Source organism: Panicum hallii, chromosome 3 (genome assembly GCF_002211085.1).
Source record: "Panicum hallii strain FIL2 chromosome 3, PHallii_v3.1, whole genome shotgun sequence".
Classification (NCBI taxonomy): domain Eukaryota; kingdom Viridiplantae; phylum Streptophyta; class Magnoliopsida; order Poales; family Poaceae; genus Panicum; species Panicum hallii.
The window spans coordinates 15,243,411-15,267,041 of NC_038044.1; the positions used below are offsets into that span (position 1 = coordinate 15,243,411).

Genomic DNA, 23,631 nt, shown 5'->3' on the forward strand with positions numbered 1-23,631 from the left:
GATGATCCCGGGTAAAGATTCAGAGATTCAGAAGGATAAGATGCGGATCACTGTACACCTTGGTTTATACCAGCCTGTTATCTTGCCAGCGAGCTCTAGAGCATCGAGAGATCATGCTATTTTAATACGTGTTGTTAGGTGGAGCTAGGCGTCAAGAACGACCCTTCCATCCTAGGGTCGATGACGCTAGAGGAATAGCAGTAGAACAGAGAACACGTGTCACATGTTTTACCACCTGAATTCTTTGCGTGGAGTCCCAACTGACAAAAGTTGTCAGATCACATAAGTTTTACTGGATTCTAAGCTAACCTTTTCTCCCATTTCCAATCCCTTTGCTGATGTTTTACTCGATGATGATTGAACTGAACGGGGTGCGATCGAGATGGTGTCGCAGCGCATTTAGTAGGGTAGTGCAGATCTGTGTGCGAAGCGCAACGAATGCATGGTCCAAGTCCGAGCGGGTCGTCGCGAGAGAAGATATGATTCGGGCAAGAGGCTACGGCAAGCTAGCTGAAAGGGTGCCATCATCGTTCCCATCATTAGAGGCGAGACCACCGGGGGCGATTAGTGGGGGACCATGCGTGATGGCCATTTAAAAACGGCAGCGACAGCGAGCTCTTCCCCTCCTCCCCCTTTCTTCCACGCAGGGGGGATGATCCACGATACAGGCAATGGCGATAGCTAGGCAACGGCGATCGTCGTCGCCCAACCGTGCTTCTTTACAAGCCGACGATATTTCTTTGGCCTTTTAGGGGAAAGCTTGGCATACTTCTCGACCGGATGAAGAGGGAGGGACCATGACCTTTCGGAACCGGTTTGCTTAAGCTTGCACGGTTCATGGCAAAGTTCTAGCTCTACCTCTTACCTATTTTGTGCTAAAGAAAACAGATAGCTATAGCCATTGGAGTACGACTTCTCCCTCCAGATTTTTTTTAAAAAAAATTGGTGCCAAGATTTACACACGCGAGTGTGTTGGTGGTAAAATCGGTGGCCTAGTAGTGATGATGTCTATGGAAGCTTAGCCGCTAAGCTTACATGGTTGATGGCCCAGGCTCAGTAATCACTAATCAGTGGCCCCCTCCCCCATCCCGATCGAACACCACCGGCCGCAGCAATTTACCGTGGGCCAGAGTTATCTTGCAATAAATGGAGGGGGGGGGGAGGCAAAGCCATTAGCATGAGAAAAAGAAACTTTTTTTTCTTCATTTCTTTAGGCGACCACGCGTTCGTTGCATTCCCTACTACTACTGGTTCTATCCTGGGCTCCAGGGTGCTGTCCCCCGGAGCACGCGCACGTGTACGGACACGCCATGAGCCCATGCGCCAGGAGCTCCGGAGAAGACGACGGAGGCCCTTGTCGCCGGCCTGCACCTGGCGCCCAGAACAAGCGGCTGGAGATCGCTGTGCTGTTTCGGACGGATAGGGCATCAGGAGCTCTGCGTGTCGCGCTGTTCGCTTGGCTCGGTGTCATCATGGACCGGCGTGCCTCCACGACTCCGCACGGACGGAGATAGCACCGTGTGTTTCGTTGTGTGACGCGTCAGAATAATACAAGTAACGGCCGTGTTCGGGAATCGACAGAACGATTGAGTTGGATCAGGGAGCGATTCAGAGATCTGGGCAGGAGGAACTTGGTTCTGTGACCCTGTCCGGCCTCCGGCGTGCTGGCTCCAACTGCCGGTCAGGTGTTCGGCCTCCAGCACACGAGCACTGTGGCCGGCACTGAAAATTTTTGGAGACATGTAATGATACGAGGCAGTGGATGTCTCTCGATGTCTGGACTGGAGGTTGGAGCAGCGATGTCACAAAAATGGCAACGGTTCAATGTCGCAACACCGATACAGATTAGGCACTCGTGCAGTCATGCTGTCATCGAGAGATACGATGCATTGCTTTGCGAATGACGAACTGCGTCTGTCGGAGCTATGTGGCTCAACTCAACGGGGAACGAAAACATGTCCCGTCGCTATTATTTTTGGTATCCTTCGGCAGATGCGGGGCTTGATTAGAACTGGAACTGCATCTCCTTCGTGTAGCCAAGCTCGTCCAGGTGCGCGGCCATGGCTTTGTTCATAGGGGGAGGCCCGCATCTCAACACCTGGAAGGAGAAACCGCACCGTATTGGTTCTTCCACTGAGCAAAACTGATGGCTTCCAAGTTCCGGCAAGTATTTTTCAGTAATTGAACAGGAGTAAAATTTACCTGAATGTCAGCAGCAGGTGCTGGGCAATGAGCTTGGATCATTTCCTTCGACACGAACCCAACACCGCCATCCCAGATTTCAGGAGGCTGCACATGGAAACAATGAATATTAAGTAAGGCGCAGACGAGCAAAACGTAGGGTATCAGCTTATGACAAGCGATTGGGCAAAGTACTAATTCTCAGAACAGATACAAACCTGATTCAGGACATAGTAGATCTTGAAACGATCGGGGTAGTTTCTGGCCATACTGTCCAGCTCTTCCTGGATGATACGGAACATAAGAAAAAGAATGTAAGCACATAAATATTGTAACCGCTACTCCCTCCATTTCAAAATATATTGACATTTATGAAAAGACAATTAGTTCTTTTTCTAACGACTAGTATATACATGATTACAGAGAGCTGCAATATCATCATAAATAGGTACTGTTATAAGCTCAATGAGTGGCACAAAGGCATATGTAAAGCATTAGTCCAACTAGAAAATTTTCTTCTGAAGGTCTACCGAGTCAAGAAATGCCTATAAGAATATAACAAAAGTACAGGACAGCCTACGAGAACTGTAGACTGGATTTCATAATTCAACTGTGCATGAATAGATCTATAATCATTTGCAGTAACTCGGTACAAGAGAAGCCTGCTTTTATATTTTTATAGAACAATTGTCACGAAAACTTATAAGGAATTCTAGTCAAACTACAAATGCACTGGATTCTTTCAGTACCTTCAGAGACCAGCTCTACTCATTTCCTATAAATAATGTAAGCTGAACAAATGGAGAAACAGTACCTAAGTTTCACCACACAGACAATACCAATTGAACCGAACCCTTTTACATATAGGTATGCAACTGAGAACAATCAGGTCAAGAGCCAGTGAAGATCTATTTCATCTAAAACATGTCGGTCAACAAAATGGAAGTACCTTAAGAAGAATATCATCATATGTGACATTCGCATAGATTAGGTGAACTTTTGTATTGTCTTCTGGGTTCTCAAGAATTGCCCTTGTAACCTATAATAAGAAAGGAAAAATACAATGATCAGTACAAACAAAAATGTTCCAATATTTAATACCAAATGGAACTTTGGGCCATGTGTTATTACTTGGAACATTGGGGTAATGCCTGATCCTCCAGCTATCATTCCAAATGCTCTCACTTGTCCAGGTTGGTACTTGAAACGGCCCTAGTATAGGAAAGCATCCATTTAATTTCAATACCACAGGCCAAAATGAATACCATGTGTATATGGTGGATAGCAAGAGGTGCTGGGGGTGCTGCGGCATCCCCTTAGCCCATGAAAGTTTATGCAAATTTAGCCTGTTAGTCTTCAAGTTATTACAAATTTGGCACTTAAAATGTGAAGTTAGCCTAATTACAAGAGACCATGCATCCCTTTTGGACTTATCCTAGATCTGCCAACTATTAAAACTCAAGAGAACACATAGAGAAAATTTTTTAAAAAATAGACATATCACGAGAATGTGCTAAATTCAGCATGTATGGACATGAAACAAGCAAAAGCTACAAACAAGTTATAATGGAATAAAGACAAACCTTAGGTCCCTTTACAGACATATAGTCGCCGACTTTCATCTCACGAAAATGATGAGACATTCTTCCTTGGGGGTACATCTTCATGATACGAAGAACCAAATAAGATGTGAATTCACCACAGGTACATATCAACATAACTGAAGCTAACAATAGGAAATGTAAAGGCACGTGTTAATTGACACATTACCTTAATGACAAGCTCGAAGTGTCCAAGATCAGAGTCCAGTGTAGTAGGAGTATAAGGCTTGATTACTTCCTCGCCAGCAGCATCCTGTCCCCTGGAACAACAGGGGCAAACACAAGGGGAATCGAGATTACAGCAATTCAAACTAAAGGATCTGCCTTGCAGAAGCAGTCTTCTGAGGTGGTAAAAGACATAACCCAAACCTGCAGCTTATATGTTGTCCGATTGGAAGACCCAATACAGAAGTAGGTGTTGGAAGCGCAAACTTGAACTTGGCGACATTATGACTGAGTTGCCTCTTCTCAACAAGTTTAAATTCCCTGAAGTTCTCAGGGTCCAAGCAACCTACAGGAGAGCAAACCATAGCCAGCCAATTACAAATGAGCTACAAGCAAAATTAGGACCAGGCAGTGAGCCTGTGGTTGTTAAAAGGATGAATTGCAAGCTTGGAAAGCAGTAAGCTCACTTGAAAAATTAGAATGAACTATATAGTCATTAATTGCTAAAAAGTAAGAAAACAATCACAGTCCCCAGTCCTAGGATCAGTTCCGAAACGCTTCAGAACCTGAAGAAGCATGGCAACTAGATGGCCAAGCGATACCAATAAACCTTATCTCTGAATGTTTAGCTATGACGAGAAAGTAAAAGTTTGTGACACTTGGTGCTCGGAGGCATCAACAGCTAAATCCAACTAACAACCCCAAAATATGAATGAACGGACCATCTGCGCGACGTGCAGCAGCGCGTAACACAAACTCTCAGGCAGAGCTCCCCGAGAACCAAAGGAACGCGGCGCCGAGCATGCCCCCTGGCAGTTCTCAGGCGATTGGCTACTGGACAGTGGATAGGGCTACGAATTCTCGGCTGACGCGCGGGTTGTTGGCGGTGGCTTACCCCTGGGTTTCCTGCTGCGGAGGAAGAGGTAGGCGGCGCCGGCGGCCACGGCGACGACGGCGACCGCGACGGCGACCGTGGTCTCCAGCCTCTGCCCCTGCAGGAACTCCATGACCCCCGCGCCCCTCCCGTGGGTGGATTCGCGGCTGGTCGGGCTCGGCGGGGGGAGAGATTCGCGGGCGGAGTTTGGTTTGGTTTGGACGTTTGGTATGGTGTGGTCAGGTGAGGTGTGACCGTGTGAGTGAGATTTTAGAGCTCCGATCGGCGATGAGGTAGGTGCGGCTCGCAGGCCGGGTTTGGTTGGAGCTCGGGGGGTTGGTTCGCGGCGCTTGATCTCGTCGCCGCCGTCCCTTCCTGATCGGACGTTGCTTGACGACCGGAGCGGAGAGCGCGCGGTCCAGGTGCCCACGTTCCTCCTCATCGCGTAGTTGCATCTGCCATATGGGCCCTGGTCCGACCAGTGAGAGTGATTGGACTGTGCGACTCCTCCAATGTCGATCGAGAAGGCCCATCTGACGTGCACCGCGCTGGCAGTGGGATATGAGCTCACGCCGCAGCTGAAACGATAGCGTCGGCGGCGAGGACGTAGCCGCCGGTCGCACCATCTGACCATCTCCCCATTGAAGAGCACGGACGGAGCCCCAGCCCTCCCTCCCAATTCCCAAAGTCCCAAAGGCCGGCCGGCCGGTCGTATCTACCCTCCAGTATCTTGGGATCACGAGAGTCCAAATCGAGCCGAGCAGCCCGCCGATCTTGACTGACCCAGCAGGCAAACCAAAGCCTGAACTGAAACGAGGTCGAATCCCCTTTCTCTGTTCCGTTTTACACGGATCAAGTAAACTCGGCAGCCGGCAGGTGAGATGAGCGGCAACTTGCGAGCGAAGCGACCGTTGCCTGGACAGGTGACCCTGCGCGGGGTCAATGCCATGCTTGCTGCCAAGACCGGTACAAACAGCATTGCACTGTGCCGGGAATTTCTTCAGGAATTACGCATATCATTGGTTTTCTCTCTTTCTTTATTCAATGATGAAAAAGAGTGTGAATGTACTATGATGATAGCTTTACTTGGTAGAGTAACATTTAAAAAAAAGGAAAACTAGAACTCCGTAGGAAGGAAGAAGCCAGGGGCAGGGCTGGAGGATTAGCTGGTAGGCACCTTTGGCTGAAAGGGAGGTTTTATCAGCCGAGCTGCGGATTACGGGTGCTAAATAAACTCCCTAAAAGGCAAAAACAGGCCAGGGCAATCGTATGCTTGCAAGTCATAACAATCTTTATTGGTTGGAGATTTGCGCCTGGATGAAATAAAATATCCTTTTCTGCGTTTAGAACCGGGCGGCGACGATGGCCTGTAGGGAGTAAAGAATCCAGCATGCCAGCCACCTGCCCCGTAACTTCTTCCTGTTCCTCTTCGTCATCGTCATCATCCTACTTCCGACGAAGCAACCAAGGACGAGAGGCGGGGGCGGAGGGCCGCCGCCGCAGCCCAATCCGCTAAGGGGTGGAGGGAACAGCCGGCGCAAAGGTCAGTCGTCTCGTCGCGTCGCGTGAGCTTTCTCTCCGCCCCTTTTTATTTCTCTCTAAGAAAGACGGTGTTTTTGATGGGGGCGATTGGTTGCGGTGCCCGAAATCAAGAACCTGGAGGGCGATTGGTTTTACTTCCCCCCCCCCCCTCTTTGGATAATATCTTGTGTTGTCTGGGAAAAGGGATCGCCTTTGCTGCTTGTGGTTAGATAGATTGGGGATTTGTTGAGGGAGTTGTTCGGGAAGATGAGTTTGCGAATAGTGCAATGTGAGTGAATCTCGAGCAGACAGGGAATTAGTTTCGTGTTCGTGCCACCCAATGACTTCTGATGGGTTTTCAATTCCTTTTTTTGGAATAGAATCTTGTTCTTCAAATAGAAAGTATGGAACTGGGACCCGATTCTTGAACTAAGAATCTCGACTCCTGATCTCTGCCTTCCCCGTCTCCAAGATCTGCTAATGCGCCCTTGTCTCCAAGTGGGTCTTCTCTTCACGACAGCTTGCTACTCCTGCTCCTCAAGAACCAGAGAAAGTCTTAATCTTTGCATTAGATGCAAAACTTAGCTTTGTTCTTATTCTTGATGCCAATTTATTGTAAGATCTCCATGCTTGCCATTGTCGACCGAAGTTTATTCGCAAATGGGCACTGTAGTCATCATCTTGTTTCATCTCTTCTTGATAAAATTGTTGTTTAGGTGCTGCATTTACTCCTATGGATGATGAGTTGATCCTTCGGTTGTTTGCTTGGGAATCTATATAAATTACCCTTCAACCACAGTGCCTTGTTGATGTATTTTGTTTGTGTGCAATACTTGATCAGGGGAAGGATTTGGAGGATGACAGAAGCTGCAATTGTAAGGTATTGGTGCCATGAATGTGAGCATGCCGTTGACTTTGAGGAGACCATGGTCGAGGCCATGGCTGAGGAGATCAAGTGCCCAGCCTGCGATGGTGGATTCATTGAAGAGATGAATGGCGAGGAATTTGAGGGGTTGACCAGCCAACGGTCAGAGCGGGATTTATCACAATGGGGAACGTCTGACAACCCTTTTGAGCAGCCAGGAGCGACAGCTGACAGTGAGGATGATGAAGAAGAAGAAGATGATGACGATGATATGGGCCGTGAGTTTGAGGGTTTCATCAGGAGGCATCGACGGGCATCAGCTCTTCGTCGGGTACTTGACAGCATCCAAGATGACCTCAGAGCTGACAGGGAAAGGGACAACTCTATTCTGATCAATGCCTTCAACCAGGCCCTTGCTCTGCAAGGCTCAGTGCTCGATCCTGATGAGGTCCGGGATGACCAAGGTGGCTCTAGCAATGATGATGGTTTGCTGGAGGAGTATGTGCTGGGGGCTGGGCTGAGCTTGCTGCTTCAGCATTTGGCTGAGAGCGACCCAAATCGGTATGGTACCCCTCCTGCTAGGAAAGAGGTGGTTGAGGCTTTGCCCACTGTTAAAATCGAAGAGGTTGTCAGCTGTTCAGTCTGCCTTGATGATCTTGAGCTGGGTTCCCAGGCAAAGCAGATGCCTTGTGAGCATAAGTTCCACTCTCCATGTATCATGCCATGGCTTGAACTCCATAGTTCATGCCCTGTATGCCGGTTTGAGCTACCATCTGAAGAGACAAAAGACTTGAACGAGCTTAGCAATGTCGTTAGAATGGAGAGCATCCATGAAGAAATCAGAGCTGATGGCCCTGGGAATGACAGTGAGAGCAGTAACAGAGCTTGGGCCCTAGTTCCTTGGTTCAATGGGCTATTCTCGGCACCTGAACCACAAACTGCCAGAGGCGCTTTGACTGATCAACAGCCACCTTCAGCTACTGGAACCAACCCGAATGCTGGGGAAAGTTGATTTCATCTTCCTTTGTGAATAATGCTCATACATCTGAGGATAGCAATGAACCATGTTGGTAGAACACTTCTTTTTCTCTAGTGATAATCCTTCTTGGATGAATCACAAGGTACAAAGTTTGTGGCTGCTCCGTTTTGCCATGTGTTTAGCGATCATTTAACCTTTCTTGAGTTCATTGCTGCTAAGTCAATCTGCATCCTGTGCAATGCAATCGTTTGCTTTCATGTCCACATTCTTGAGCTAACGGCAATTTTTAGATGCTTGTGAACATGAAGTAGAGATAAACCTCGTCATCTTCAGTTCTCGCCAGAAATCTATGGGTAAGGAAGTACAGACATCAAATATCGAGCAAGGCAACCTGTTCAAATATTGTGAGCAAATTTGAACATCTGGTTGAAGATTTAAGAATTTCTGGTGGTGTCTGTTGCTTTGGTGGAATGCATTTGGGCTATTTTCGGGAATCTTATAATCTTTCATGCCTAGAACTTATTTGGTTTTCGGTTGGCCTTTTTCTTGGTCTTACCGGTTGAACTATTTTGTGCACCAGCTGTTCTTTTAAGCGAATTCACTGAAGTGAAATTTTCTAAACATTAGGAGAATGCCGTCACTAAATTCGGTTCAAGTGATGCTTCACTTGTTATTCAAAACTTGGCAGTTTGGACTTGCAAAGGACCTTCCTGCTCCTACGTTCCTAAATGTGTTTCCTCGTGCTGTGTCGCACGCCTTCTCTTGGTGCAGGTCCGAGATACATTCTTGAGTGGCCATGAGAACAACGTCCACCTGTCTGCTCATCGGTAACCATGGCTTCCAGATGATTGCTGACCTCTCCTTTCTCCAGAAAGGAAAGTGGCATCGTATCCAAATTAAACGCACCCACATCGGCACGTTTTTTTTTAACCAGGCAGCAATCTTCGCGTTGATTAAGGGCCTCGGTGCAGCCCGTGGATGTGATTAAAAGCGTGCTTAGTGGCTGCGGGATAGGATCTATGCTTGGCCCTTCGCATCGCTCATCTTGCTATTATTCGTCAGGAATGTACGAGGTGCCTGACAGCCTGAGCATAGACGCACAATCTGAAAACCAGTGACAATCCGATCTCTCCAAGATTCTCGAACTGTTTCAGGGTTCCAAGAGCTGTTGACGGGTCCAAGGAAAGCTGGCTTTTTCAGTGAGCTTAAATGTATGTAGCCAAGCTAAAATTTGGCAATATTTTGTACAAGTGAATTGCTCAATCTTCTTTAGAAAGTTAAGCTTTTAGTCTGAACTGATCGATGCATGCAACTTAATACGGTATCATAATATCCACCTTTTTTTAGGTTAAATTTTTAGGTGGTCGATGCAAAAAAAAAAAGAAGGGGCAAGTGAACTAGCCATGCGTTTGGTTTGCACCTCTGTGCCTATATGCTCACCTACTTGTGTCGCTGTCCGAACCTGACCTCGCCGAACGCGCGAACGTGAAATCTTAATGCCGTCCCGCCCTGGCTTTCGGCACGGCACCACCTTCGTCCGTCGCGGCGCGACCGCCTCAGAGACCGCGCCGTGATCCCCCTATCGCGACGGGAGATTCGGCCGCGCCGGCGCGGACGGACGCGAAGCAGCTGACTTCCGCCGTGCGCCGCTGCCCAACCGCCGGAGCGCGACGCGCGGTTGCAAGGTCGCGGTACACGAACCCGCCCCCCGCGCGCGGGCTCTGAACTTTTGATCCGCTTGTCAAAGCGAGAACGATCAGGGATGCGCCCGCCGTGCCGCATGCCGCCGCCGACCGCGACAGGCACTCTCGCCGCCGTGTCCTTTGGATCATCAGCTCTGGAGGTGGATGGTTTCCGTCCCTTTTTCGCTGCAAAAGGGCAGCTAGCAAGTCTGGTTCAGCTAATCATGCTTGATTGGCAGCAGTTCGGGAAGGCACTCGTGATGTTTCTCCATGTTCCCGTAGCATTGGTACGAAGCCGAACGAGTCACGCCAACACAAGAACCTGTTCCAGACACAAAGCCAGCAAATATGAGATACTCATTGCCTCTGCTTCAAATAGATGTCATCCAAAAACTTAGGCTGCCACTGCCAGCCTTGAAAGCTTTAAATTCCAACATAAAATCTCCCAAAATTTATCACAAAAGGATGGCATTATCATCATTGTAGATGTATTAAAAACAATACTAATTCCAAAAGAGAATGAAGTATCTGTGTTCATTGTCAATACACACATCAGCCTAGATATAAATACGTTGATTCTGAAGTCTGAACACAATTATTCTCTACTTCATAGCTAGAATCTGACCAAACCAACCGAAATGTTGCCCCAAGTGTTTACAAGGCGAAAATTGGCATCAAAGTGGGGAGTTTTTATCACCCAGCAAACCATGCATCGTACCATACACAACTAATAAAGGTATATAAAGCAAAACATAAACGGTGCCAAAACAGAAAAATTGGCACCAGCCAATATTAGATGTTTTCTATAAGAATAGACACATTCCGCAAGGGAGGGAGCTAGCGCTTCCAAATCTCCAATAATGCCATAGGCAGCGCTAGATGGTCACCCAGCCTCTCTTTTCCCAACCCAAAGCAAAAGCCTTCCAAAGAGAGATATCAGATGTCTGTGGAACCAAAAAGAGGAACATGGACTGAAAACCCTCTAGCCAAGTTCCGTTTCAAAAACATTACTAATACGTGAGTAATAATGGTACAGCAAACAAAAGGAAGTTTTCAATTGCCATATTTGCAACGAGTTGGGAAAGTTAGAGCAAAAGGAAAACTGTACATGTACGACGTAGCATGAGATCAGCAGGTACATGAAGAAAGCACCTGCAATAAACCAGGAAGCGAAATGTGGAAGAAATACCCACATTCCAAGAGGAATATTGCTCGTGACAGCAACTGATGTCAATATGATCATTGGAATATCGAAAGAGGGGCAAACCAAAAGCACTGACCAGGACTAGAAATGCCTTATGCTCCAGCGATGCTCCCAATGAAAGAATATCAAAGATGTTCGCCTCATCACCTCCATTTGATTTACTTTAACCACAGATTTCCTTCAAACAAATTCAACCATTAGCACACAGCATCAGCGCACATCATACATGTACAGCTATAAACAAGGCAAGGAAATATAGAGTGCATATTTGGCATTGGATACCATATCGGGAATGAATCCTTCAGGTGCTTCCACGCTGCCTGTGAACTGCAAGAGCATCACATAACCACTAGACCAGACTAGTTGCTCAAAGAGCATCCCTGAACAGTAACTATCACTAAGCGTAAGATAGTCGCCGCCGTGATAGTTTATTTGCATTCTCAGGCAGCATATGTTCCATGAAAGCCACAGCAAGCTTCTTTGCCGCACAAGGAATATTGAGATTAGGATGCCGGCAAGGCGAATAAGAAAAAAAAGATTTAGGTGGATTGATGAGAAATGCATATTAACGAAAAGCATAGCTCACCGGAAATTTGCAGGCAACTTGAGGATGAATACATGCCAAAGACACTGAAGAAAGAATTGATGCCTAAGAGATAGTTTGAGCTCAAGAATCTATGTGTGCATGGAGCTCATGGTGTCTGGACAAAGACTCCATCCAATAATGAGTAGCTTGTGCAATTGGTTGCGCTATCCATAAATGATTTTAATTGGCTGGTACTCTGCTCTGTAGGCAATTTATAAAAGATGATCGAAAAGACTGGATGGAAAATTAATCATGCACTGGTGTAATCCAGACAATGGATAAGGTTGGTAGACCCAAATCGTTCGATCTTGGTACAGTTGTGTCAGACCAGTTTAGTCAGCAGCCATTGTCATAGCCCAGCTCCCAGTAAACATTGTTCAAAGCTGTGGAGTCATATGCAAAGCTACTAAACTACAGATGGCCAAACTAGGGTCATCAGAAATCTAGCAGTCTGGGTTTGGCTTCTTGAACTCTACTTTGCAGGTTAATAAAAGGAGCTAGTTAGCTAAATATGTAGGCACACTCCACCCCAACTCATATGATATCAATCATTCAAACTAGTTTTGTTCTGAAAGTAGTGGGTGCTAGGTAGATGGCAAGGCGGTCCCTAATGCATAATAACCATGCTAATCTGGCACGTAGGCAGGATATACGGAAATTAGGTGCCCAGGTATCACCTAGGCGACTTCCTTTACGAATATGTAACCAGGTGTATAACTTGTACATCCATACATTGTATCTAATTGGCTGCTCTGCCTGCACCAATCAGATAACATCACTTCTTGCTGTTGAGTTTTGGTGATAATTATCTATCTTCTGCAGGTTTTGGAGATCCAAAGATGAGGAGTGCCAAGTTATTTTATGAGTACAGATCATTTTCGTTGGAAGCATTAATTCAGTTCAATGATATAATGCAGAAGTTCATAAAGATCTAACTGTTTGCATAGTTTTTGAGCCCTGTCGCTGGATTGTGCTACATGGTTCCTACAGGCAGGAATAACAGTCATGTATTCCTACAATGTGCCCATTTCTGATATCCTTCATATGCACAATGCATTATGCATGCAAAGAGACTAATATTTCCTATAATCTAACAGGTTTAACTTTCTTATATTTTTTCGTAAAAAACACTGAATTTCCAATGACCAGGCAAACACTCTTATGCCCTCTCTCTCTGTTGAACAGATAAACAGGATCTATTGTTATCTAAGAAGATAGCCCTTGAATAACAATTGTTTGGTGTCCTGTGATTGTTCATTGGTAATATTTACTACAACATAACGTGCTTTAACTTCTGTATTACAAAAGAAAGAGAGAATAGAGTTTCCAAGCACAAACTGAATACTCTTCCTTCTTCCTATTGACTAGATCTACAAGATCTCTTATTTTCTAAGTAAGCAGCCATTGAACAACAATTAACAAACAAACTATGCTGGTCATGACTCCTTAGTTCAAGCAACTCAGTCAACTAGCCTGCTACTGAACTGATAAGGCAGAGGCAACTGACGTCAAAAGAAGTCTGTAAAAACTTGAGAAGAAAGCATTAGGTTATATGTGACTTACAATTCTAGAACTGCTATCCGGACCAATCTTTACAGCTGAATATGCCCCCACAAGCGATGCTGCTTTGCAAAAGATGAATGGTATAGGATGATGCTTTGGATTCTTCTATAGAAGACTTCTTTTATGCTGATAGCTAGACAGCCCACCCTCCAATCCAAACAGCATGCACTCTCTGATAAGTACATAGTATGTCGAAGAATAGGTACAAATTATCAAATGAGTAAGAACTAAATTGCAGAGAAGGAAATATAAGCATACGTTTCCTGTTCAAAGTTATCAACGCAAACTAAGTAAATACAATGATTTCACAAATAGTATAACCTATTAGTAGGTCTTAGTGTCTCAATCACCATGAGAACATTAGCAAACATATCAAATCACTCCATTCTTCCAAAAGTTCATAATATTTCTAACCTATTGAAAAAAAATTGGGATAGGGGAAGTTATGGTTACTATTCCCCATGACTTTCAATGAAAGCTCTAAATGGGAGGACACACAGCAATATCAACAGAGACAGTGAAGCAGAAAGAGAGAGATATTCCGTCCTTAAGTGAAGAACTTGAATTATGTCAGACTAAAAATCTTATTAGTTGTCTTGAATGTCAACATATGTTATTGGTATGGTTCTAATGAGGCACTTCTTCAACTAACCAAATATTATAGAGATCTAGAGTAGAAGCACAGTGAATCACCATAGTTAAATTGCACACATGAAACACAATGTCCTGAGTTCTCGAGCATACCATGATATATAAGGAAAACACTCTCTTATTCTTATATGTATCAAGAATGTGGAAAAACCCTGACATTATTTATTCAAAAAAGAGAGAGAAAAACCCTGACATTCTTGGGTTTTGATTTCAGGATGATAATAAAACTAAGAGTAGAAAAACTACAAAGCAGTTCTCTTGTGGCTGAATATGAATTGATAGAATTTGCATTGATTTTAAAAGAAATTAAGGGGAGGGACTAGAGTAGCCAACATTGTCTTACAAGTGTTTCCCTTAAAACTTGATTAGCTAAAAAACAAGAACCCATTACCTATGGTAGCAAAAGTCTGAAATAGTAATGATTGTGTAACATATACAGAAACATAGTACATAAGTACTCTTGCTTTGACTGGCGATGATTACAATCAAAGTGGTCTTGTTCAAAAGGAGCTTATCCCACGTAAAGAGCATAAATCGCATGGCCCAAACTTTTCTGGACTGCAATGTGAATATGGACCAATCTTAGGAAAGGACACTGATGGAACTTATTCTTGCTCATATTCCACGCACTTTAAAGTAGTACAACGGACAGAATAAAATTGACAAAGAAAAACTTCATTTCTGCAAGCAGAATAGCTCCTCCTAAAAGTATAACAGCAAGTGTCATCGTGTCGCTTAAACAAAATTAGCCCAAACCGCATCAGATTCCACTATAAAAAATAATTAATTAAATCATGTAACGTAGTGCAGCAAGACTGAACCATTCGTAAATACTAACAAAATAACCTCCAGCAGGCAGCATAGAGAAGCTACTCAAAACATTTTTCTCTGGTGATTCATTAGGCACAAATTCAGAACGGCATCTTTCACAAACTGAACATATCAGATAGCAGAATCATATGCCAGAAAGCTACATATATGATAAAGGTATAGCTTGCTTCATCTATGGGTGATCATTTTATCTCTATACACGCACGCGCACGCACACACTTCAACTGATGAATTAAACCAGTAGAACACACTGAGAGAAAAGTAAGGCGTACATAGCAGTCACAGGTTGAAAATCAAAATGAAAAATTTACATTTGGGTTATTGATTCCAGAATAACTAAAGATAGCATCTTCTGTTAGTAGGCTTAAAGATTATTCTTTTGGTGTTTGTTCCAAGATGCTAGATTCTACATTTTCCCATATAAGAAGCACCTCACAAGGCCCTCCTTATCAACCTGAGAAGGCCAAAAGGGTATCAACAGGCTAAGGTAGGACAAGAGTGTGTTTGAGCTAGTCAACAGGAACAAATTCAACGTTTGAGAACAGAGAAAAGAGGCCACTGGAAAACACAGGCAAGAAAGGTTCTGGAAATTTTCAGTCTCCCTGTTTCATTGATATAACTTCTAAAAATTTGCATTCATTCTACAGCAGATGTATCACCAACATCAGGGCCCGAGTGAGCTCTTCACTACAAGGACATCCTTTCCAATGGAGCAGCATCTGTTTTTGCGTGGAGGAAATGCCCAAGGAGATTCTGGGCTAGTTCTCTCAACTGACGCTAAACCAAGGCTGAAATGGACACCTGAGTTACATCAGAGATTTGTAGATGCAGTCAATCAATTAGGGGGAGCCGAGAGTAAGTATAATATTCTTATTTTCTCATGGCACAGAGACCAGCTGAATTCTAATATCTCTTCATCACCCAGAAGCTACTCCAAAAACAGTCATGAGGCTCATGGGCATTCCAGGACTCACCTTGTACCATCTGAAAAGCCATCTCCAGGTACTTGAGAATCCAAAATCCTCCTGGTAAAGATGATATATGTAACTGTGGGAGTAAAATTATTTTCGGATGTCACAGAAATACAGGCTTAGCAAGAACCTCCAAGCTCAAGCGAATGTCAGTACATCAAAGAATGGTAAGAACAAGATGAACTCCCATCTTTATTATCATTATAGGAACAGCATAAGAGTTAGCAACTTGTTACCAATTTGCAGCCATAGGATGTGCAACCATTGCTGATAGGATGCCTGGAACAAGTGCGCCAACAATGAGCAGTACAAATGTCATTCCACAGGCAGAGAAGTAAGGACTCCATGCTAACACTGTAATTGTATGTAATAGGAAAACTGAAGTAATAGTCTCTTTTCCTGGGTGCAAGGACTATTCAAATTGGTGAAGCACTTCAGATGCAAATTGAGGTTCAGAGGCAGTTAAATGAACAGCTTGAGGTGAGTTACTGGCACCAGCAAGATAACACACTCTTATCCTGGACTTTCACTCGGTGGATAAGGTAGATCGAAGTAACATAGAACTCGAGCATTTTGGCTAGCAGTCCCAAACTTCCAAAAGAGAATAATAGAAAGACTATGAATTCTAAATTACCTCCTTTAATCTGCACTTAACTCCCAAGATGACAAATGATTTACTATCTAGATTATTTCTGATTTAGAACTGGACATTTCATGTTCCAGCAAAGTCACGTCACATTTAGTGTCTACAAAATGGGCTACTGCTGCATTGATTCTGATCTGAAATTGAACTGACAACAGGTGCAAAGGCATCTACAACTACGAATAGAAGCCCAAGGGAAGTACCTACAGGCAGTTTTAGAGCAGGCACAAGAGACACTTGGAAAACAGAATTTGGGTCCTGCAAACCTTGAGGACGCAAAAATAAAAATATCAGAGCTGGTATCACAAGTATCAAATGAATGCTTCAGCGATGCAATTACAGATATAAAAGAAAGCTCAAGTGTGCATAGATTAGGGCCCAAACAAATCCGGTTTGTTGAAAGTTCAACAAGTAATTATTTGACTGCAGCTGAAGGATTCATCAAGGAGCACAGACTACAGCATCATGGAGTACCAAAAGCATATGATGATAGTTCATTATTTTGCAGAAAAGGATCTCATGAACATGAAAACCAGATTGCCCTAAACAGAAGCCTAAGTGAGTGTAGGATGGCTCATTTGCAGAATGAGAAAGGGTACAATAAAGCAGAGTTTGGGTATGAAAGTGATACAGAGATGGCACCTGAGTATATTACACCTCAAAAGAATGGTGGAGGTAGCACCACCAGTTCGGCATCAGGAAGCAAAGGGGACGCAGAGAAGACATACCTCGAAGAACCAAACTGCACGAGACAGGCAGTTGAATATCCCAGAGAAAGCAAGCTGCTAGACTTTGAGCACTCATGTCCGGGGAAGACACTCGACCTGAACACCCACAATGTTGATGATGCCGATCAAGCTTACAGACATTTTGACTTGAATGGGTTCAGCTGGAGCTGATAATATGTAAGATGATCAAAGTGAAGAAATGAAATTACAAATAATTTCTTCCAACATTGATGTCACGATTGACACATGATTAAAAACATATGTAAAGAGGTATCACTTATGTCTTTGGGCTTTTAGGATAGGTTACAGGCTTACAGCAATAGTATTCGCTTTGGGCCATCAGCAGTTTAATCAAAAGTGAAATAACAATACGAGAACAGTCTGCGTAAGAAAGCAGACAATAAATCAATGAAATTAGACTCATAAGGATACAGAATATTTAGCAATAAGTACATAATAGCAACAAAGTGAATGCCAGCATAATGAGAAACCACAAGAAACAAATTGAGGAGTATTCATCATCATAGAGACAACAGCATTTTGCAAGGTCAAGCAGTAAGAAAAACAGAAACAGAACAAAAAAAAACATGCCATCTCAAACAGCATTGCTAAATCAATCTAGTAATACAAACTATGTGTGCTATTACAGAGCTAATATTCCAAACTCTCAGCATAATAAAGCTTGAATAAACAAACAGGGAAAATTCATATGTTGGTACTGAGCGAGTACTGCTACCCTTGCAGGGTAATATTTTAGATAGGCGTATAAAAGTACAATAGGAATGAAAGCAATTTCTCCAAACAGCCATCATCATTAGCAGTCATTGCCTAGTAACACAGAGCAAAACCAGTATATTAACTAACAAGATGTGGTCATTCAGATGGCATAAACGAGTTTCCAAGGAACCAAAAAGGATTTGTCTCTGCTGCACTTATTTATATACCGAACAGGCAACAGCCACTTATTGCATAATCCAAGGAATGGTCGTTGATGACATTGTATCTACCTCCCCCTTATTCCTCTCCTTAAGCGCATTATACTTGCTACAAGAGCAGGGAACTGTAATACAATTATGTATGCAGAAACTGTAATTATTTGCGATGGAGCAGTCACGGTAATGATTCGCTCATTATTTCTCGCCATGGGAGGAGGAGAGGAGAGCCATCGGCTGTTGGTTGGCCTACTTCTTGATCCGGCGCACCTTCTTGGCGCCCCAGACCTCCATCCTCTCCTTTGGGCACCCGCACGGCGCGCGGAAGATGAGCACGGTCCGGCCATTGGGCGGCGCCATCTTCCTGAGCACCGCCTCGAGCTCCCGGTGGTCGTCCCCGATCTCGGACGCCGGGCGCGCGGGCGCGGCCCCGCCTCCCCCGGCGTGCGGCGCCGGCGCCGGCGGCAGCAGGCCCCGCACGCACTCCTCCGTCTCGAGCTGGATGTCGTACTCGACGGCCTTGCGCAGGCCGCGGCACCGCGGCCTGCCGCACCTGCGCGCGCGGTGCGCCGCGGCGTCCCACGCCAGCACGGCGGCCCCCGCGGCGACGCCCGCGGCCAGCGGGACGCACGGCGCGGCCGGGTGGCGCGTGGCCACCGTGGCCACGGCGTCCCGCGCCTCGGCGGCGAGCATCCGCGCGTAGGGCGCGGCGAGGAAGGCGAGAGCCGCGAGCGACGCGAGGAGCGCGAGCGCGTCGACCACGGCCAGCGGGGAGTGGTCGCAGAGGGCGGGGAAGAGCCGGCCCCGGCCCCGCGACCGCGACGAGGAGGAGGACGAGAGCGACGCGCGGCGGGCCCGCGGGGAGGAAGGATCCGAGGAGGGGGCGCCGCGGCGGCGGTGCTGCTCGAAGGCGCGGAGGAACTCGATGAGGCTGCGGCAGTCCGCCATGGCGCGGCCGGGGGGCGGGCGGTGGTTTGGCAACGGGCACGGCAGGGTGGTGCCGAAATGGAAGGAAATTTTGGGATCGGGATCTGGAGGGCGGGGCGGGGGTGCGTGGGGCGGTGGGAGCCGAGCCGCGCCAGGCGCGCGATCGGACCGGTGCGGTGCCGCGCGTCGGCGGCGGCAGCGGCAGCGTGCGCGTGGTCGTGGCGTGGTGCCTCCTTTTTCTGTTTGGCCGGCGGTTCGTCTTGTCTCGCGACGTCCGGTGGGCGGGGGATGGAAATGGCCCGGATCGGAAACTTGAGACTATCAAAAAATCATGCAAAAAATCTATTTTATTCCTCTTAACAATTCATTTTATCCACTTAAATCTTTAAAGCTCAAATTACTACCCTAAACTATTTTAATTGGTCCAATCTACCTTCTAATAAATTTCTCTTTTTTATTTCTCCTCTGCTTGCAAGTGGAATTTGAACTTTAAATTTTACAATATAACTTATAATATGATGCACTATGCTAGAAAAATATATTATAATTTTTAAATAAATACTTTTTATGCAGAATTGTATTTTTTTTAAATTTCGTGTTAAATATTTTCAAATTATGAAAATAACCATGAAAAAAATTTAATATATTTTTTAACATATGACATCATGTTCTCTGTCCACTCACAAAATTTGAACTTAAAATTCAATTCGTACGCGAAGAAAAAAATAAAATATTATTATAGGGTAGATTGGATTAATTGGAATTATTGAGAGAGTAAATTGAGTCTAAATTTTTCTTAAAGAGTTAAGCGGATAAAGTAAATTGATCCGTTCACATTTCTAGTCAGTTTTGTTGGACTAATAACACTCGGCTTAGTTAAAAGAACTTCAAACGCCACCGACATTTGGGCACACGTGCCAACTAACCGGGCCGACGGCAAACCTTTGCCGTTGTTCTCATCCAGACCAGACCTTTCCGTGGATCAATCAAACGGTGTACCATGTCTTGAGCGTTCACGCGACTCGTGGACCCGTTGTCTGTCTCTTGCGGTCTTGGCCTGAATGAGTGGTAGTATTTTAAAAGAAATGGATGGCCCCCAAAGTGATGGATCCGTCAATCCGAAAATGGGCCACTTTTGTGTATGGGCTTACCAGTAGACGAATGTGCTGCTGGGCCAAACGGGGCAGGGCGACCCAAAAAAAAACACGACTGAGGAGAAAGAGCTCTCATTCAGGGCCGAACAGCACGCGAACTGGCCCATACTTGGTTTCGTCGCCCTTCGGCTTTTGTCTTCTTCTTTTTTTCCCTGGATCTTTTATCACACAACTAGGGGGGACAATGTTTTTCGGAGCAGAAACGTTGAAGAAGCATTTCTGCAAGGCTGTGCCGAGCCTGCGGGTTAGTTTGTCCCCTTGAAGAAACGCTTGATCAGAAACAAGACGGCAGTACGTATCTAGTCGTTTCCGGCTTGGCGAGCCTCGATCGATGATCCTGCTCCGACTCCTCAAGGCAACCATGCGTCAAACCGAAGCACGCGCGGAGCCTCACGTTCCACCAACCAACCAAGACACGGAGAGGGCGAGCCGTATCCGATACAGATCCAACGTGCGGCAGCCACGAGATCGACCGAACGCGTCTCCGGCCGCCGGCCGGGCACTTTTGCGGCGCTGCCACGCGCCGGGGAGTCAGGAACGCGGACTCTCGGACGGACGGACGCGGGGGGGGGGGGGGGGGGGGGGGTTGGGGCGAAAAGCGCGACCGCTTTGCCGCCCGTATCCACCGCCGCCACCTCACCGGCGTATGTAGCCACCCCACCCCCACTCGGCGGCGGCCGCGTCGATCTGGAAAGCAGAGGCCAGGCACTACAGAATCGAGGCAGGGCATCGATGCCGCTGGCCCCGCTGCACACCTGTTGGTCTCCCTCTCTCGGGAAGCTAAGCTACGAAGACGACATATGTATATATGTTCAAGCTTATCAGGCACAAGAGCGTACGTAACGGCGCGGATATGTTAGAATCTGGAAGGAATATATGCTGACCGGTGGATCGAGTAGATGGATAGATGTATAGGAGCGACGCATCTGACGCGGCCTCCCTCCCCTGTCGAGATGCGGTTAGGTCAGGAGCCAAGCAAGGCCGCCGGGATGGATCTGCGCATCCATCCACGACCGTGGCGCATGGCGGCCGGCGGCGCGCGAGATCGCTGGCTCGATCACCATGCAGGAAAGGAGATCGCTGTCCTGTCGACCAGTGCGAGTGGGTAGGCCGGCCGGCCGGCTCGGATGGATAAGCGCGGATAGCCCTCGCCGCGCGCACCGCCGACACGTAGAGCTACTAAGGACGGCGTCCTAGTCTGCTAGACTACACATCGTCTCGGCGAATCTTGCAGCAGGGGCGGACGACATGTCGCGCGGCTGCCATGCCATTGCCATGGCATGCGAATCCGTGTGTGGCGGCCGGAGTCAAAGGATAGAGAGAGGGATCGGTGAGGCGGCCGTCGCGCTCGTGCGTCCGAGCGAGGCTACGCTACGCGCTGCCGCGCTTTTAATTTGGTGGCGCGCGCGAGGGCTGGTCCGTCGTCGATGGATGAGCGGAACGGATCGGGTAGGGGAATCTGGCTGTCCCGGTCGGGCGGGGCAGCGTCACGCCGCCCAACGACAGCGCCGCCTCTGTACGCTTCTCTCCCCGGGACGGGATGGGAGGGCCCCCCGCTACCCCGTGCACCGCAGTGTAGCTTGCGCTAATGATAGATAGGGTTCCAATAATTCCATGTGCAAAAGCTTCGTCCACGCAGCTACGGATCATCAGACAGGGGGGAACTTCAGAAATTTTGAGAAAGAATAAGCCGAAAGCTACATATAACATCCAGTTCTTCCTCTAGACATCCTATCATCAGTCAGCCTAAAGTTCTCTCTTTATTTCAACAGTCAGTCTAACTAGAAAAAATTAGGGACTGCTTGTACATCAGCACAATATAAAAGCTCCTTCCTTAGAGTAAGTATATTCATATGTCACATCATTTTTCTCTCTAGTTTTTTTGCTTTTGCGCAACAGAATTTAAAGTTTTTTTTAAACACATTACGGATGTAGACTCGCACTCACGAGGCACGCAACCCTATCCGTATAAGCACTTTCGAAAGATTGAAATGGCAGATCTCGATATTTATGAATTCATCATAGGGCACCTCGCCGTCAATGGGCATATTGGCTCCTATTGAAAGAATAGTGTCCGTTAAATTCTATAATAAATTCAGAAAAATACGAGCACGAGTGACGAGTTAAGAACTCGAACCCAAATTGGTAGATTCCACCGTAAGTAACATTATTACCTGCTGAGCGTAACTTTTATAGCTATTGGATTCAGATGTAGTGGTTCATGTTAACCTCATCTCTCTTTTTCAACACCCACATATCTACTTCATTCGCTCTTATTATGGTTTTTCCCACTCCAAAGATGATGCCCACGCACGAGCTCCACATGCACTTTGCCTTTTTACTGTTCATCTACTTCCTCATTCCTTCGCCATCATGATTGAAATTTCTCGCTGCCTTTCACGCAGTTATATAAAAGTTCTACTTGCATGTTCTTTCTCAACTTCAGTGAGTTCTCGCTCCCCGTCATCCTCCTTACGTAGTGTAAATCCATCCAAGACGTTTTAATGTTCAATTTGTCGTAGGAAGACACTTGTTCAGCTCACTCTCAATAATGTTGACTCGATGACACTCCGGCCTGAGAAAACCTATGGATTCCCCAATGAATCTGGACTTATCCAGGTAAACTGCCAAATCGCCAACACGCAAATGGACGCATATAGAGCACAAGTGTACCCTTCTCGATTGGCATGAACAGATGTTGCAGTACCAGCACGGTGCCTCCAGCATTGGATGCCATTCCCACCAGATCTTTGCTTATCTCCAAGGAAAAGGACCAACTCGTTCGGCGCAAAGCGAGAGGCGCGCGCGCGAGTTGGCCATGGCAACATAGCTCGCCTCGCCGGGCGCTCCCCTCCACATGCCAGCGTGCCACCGCGGCGTCGCTGTCGCCCCCCGCCGCTCTCGGCCAGCGACCCGTGGTGGCCCGGGCGCAGCTTCCGCACAGCAGAGCTCGCGATCACGGCCTCACGGGCGCGCGGGCGCAGGCGCCCCAGAAGTCAAAACCCCCGGGCGCGCTCGTGTCAAAGCCCATGTGGTTTCTCCGTCAGCCCACAGGGCTGGGCGGCGGAGGGGGGCCGCGCGATCGGACGAGGAGGACACGACACGACGAGGCGTCGCTCTCTTTCTCTCTCTTTCTCCTAGTAGGTCCCAGCTCCCAAGTCGCAACCGCATCTCGCCACCTCACCTCACGTCACGCCGCGCCGGGGGGGGTGGGGGGGGGGGCGGGGGCGCACGAGCGGATCGGAGCGGAGCGCAAGGAGGCAGCGCCCGCGCCCGCGGTGGCCGGAGCTCTTTTCTAGTAGCTCGGCCGAGGTTGTTCACGAGTCATCATCGGTCACGGATAATCCACAGCGGGGCAGGCAGCAGGCGCAGCTCGACGTCGTGGTGTCGTGCCGCCCCTGTTGCCGCGGCGCACGCGCACGCGTGTCACGAGCGGCGGCGGCGGCGGCCGGCGGGAGCAGCCGTGACGCAACAAGAAAGATGAGGACTCGCGAGTCGCGACTCGCGAGGCGGCCGGCGGGGGGAGCAATGATGCCGCATGCCCCACCGCTAGGCGATGATGCTACTCAAATT

General features: G+C 47.1%; 4 protein-coding genes and 1 long non-coding RNA gene across 8 annotated transcripts; 2 read left to right on the top strand and 3 right to left on the bottom strand.

Annotated features, from left to right (window-relative positions):
• Positions 1–1,746: 1,746 nt before the first annotated feature.
• Positions 1,747–5,104, bottom strand: LOC112887763 (NADH--cytochrome b5 reductase 1-like). Its single transcript, XM_025954025.1, has 9 exons — positions 4,843–5,104; positions 4,152–4,293; positions 3,952–4,042; positions 3,765–3,842; positions 3,313–3,393; positions 3,131–3,220; positions 2,400–2,465; positions 2,203–2,289; positions 1,747–2,098 (listed from the first exon to the last, which is right to left on the bottom strand). Exons 1-9 carry the CDS (start codon positions 4,952–4,954, stop codon positions 2,006–2,008), a joined length of 840 nt encoding a protein of 279 aa, XP_025809810.1. The 5' UTR covers positions 4,955–5,104; the 3' UTR covers positions 1,747–2,005.
• Positions 5,105–6,037: 933 nt separating this feature from the next.
• On the top strand, positions 6,038–8,449 carry LOC112887440 (E3 ubiquitin-protein ligase SIRP1-like). Of its 2 annotated transcripts, none has more exons than XM_025953615.1 (2): positions 6,038–6,386; positions 7,184–8,449. In XM_025953615.1, the coding sequence occupies exon 2, from the start codon at positions 7,200–7,202 to the stop codon at positions 8,217–8,219; it is 1,020 nt and encodes a 339-aa protein (XP_025809400.1). In that variant the 5' UTR covers positions 6,038–6,386; positions 7,184–7,199; the 3' UTR covers positions 8,220–8,449. The 2 variants fall into 2 exon arrangements, with proteins under 2 accessions (XP_025809400.1, XP_025809399.1); XM_025953614.1 differs by having other exon boundaries at positions 6,053–6,364.
• Positions 8,450–9,557: 1,108 nt separating this feature from the next.
• LOC112887233 lies at positions 9,558–14,108 on the bottom strand. 2 transcript variants are annotated; one of them, XR_003227536.1, is made up of 3 exons: positions 13,222–14,108; positions 11,149–11,250; positions 9,558–10,190 (listed from the first exon to the last, which is right to left on the bottom strand). It is a non-coding gene; the product is annotated as an uncharacterized LOC112887233 (long non-coding RNA). The 2 variants fall into 2 exon arrangements; XR_003227535.1 differs by lacking the exon at positions 13,222–14,108 and adding an exon at positions 11,355–12,783.
• A 1,029-nt stretch (positions 14,109–15,137) lies between these two features.
• Positions 15,138–17,270, top strand: LOC112883996 (myb-related protein 2-like). 2 transcript variants are annotated; one of them, XM_025949276.1, is made up of 7 exons: positions 15,138–15,274; positions 15,351–15,558; positions 15,629–15,705; positions 15,784–15,841; positions 15,921–16,008; positions 16,085–16,154; positions 16,476–17,270. In XM_025949276.1, exons 2-7 carry the CDS (start codon positions 15,354–15,356, stop codon positions 17,214–17,216), a joined length of 1,239 nt encoding a protein of 412 aa, XP_025805061.1. In that variant the 5' UTR covers positions 15,138–15,274; positions 15,351–15,353; the 3' UTR covers positions 17,217–17,270. The 2 variants fall into 2 exon arrangements, with proteins under 2 accessions (XP_025805061.1, XP_025805060.1); XM_025949275.1 differs by having other exon boundaries at positions 15,143–15,274; positions 15,354–15,558; positions 16,476–17,216.
• Positions 17,271–17,896: 626 nt separating this feature from the next.
• On the bottom strand, positions 17,897–19,120 carry LOC112886694 (uncharacterized protein At5g19025-like). Its single transcript, XM_025952664.1, has one exon. The coding sequence runs from the start codon at positions 18,923–18,925 to the stop codon at positions 18,227–18,229; it is 699 nt and encodes a 232-aa protein (XP_025808449.1). The 5' UTR covers positions 18,926–19,120; the 3' UTR covers positions 17,897–18,226.
• Between the last annotated feature and the right edge of the window lie 4,511 nt (positions 19,121–23,631).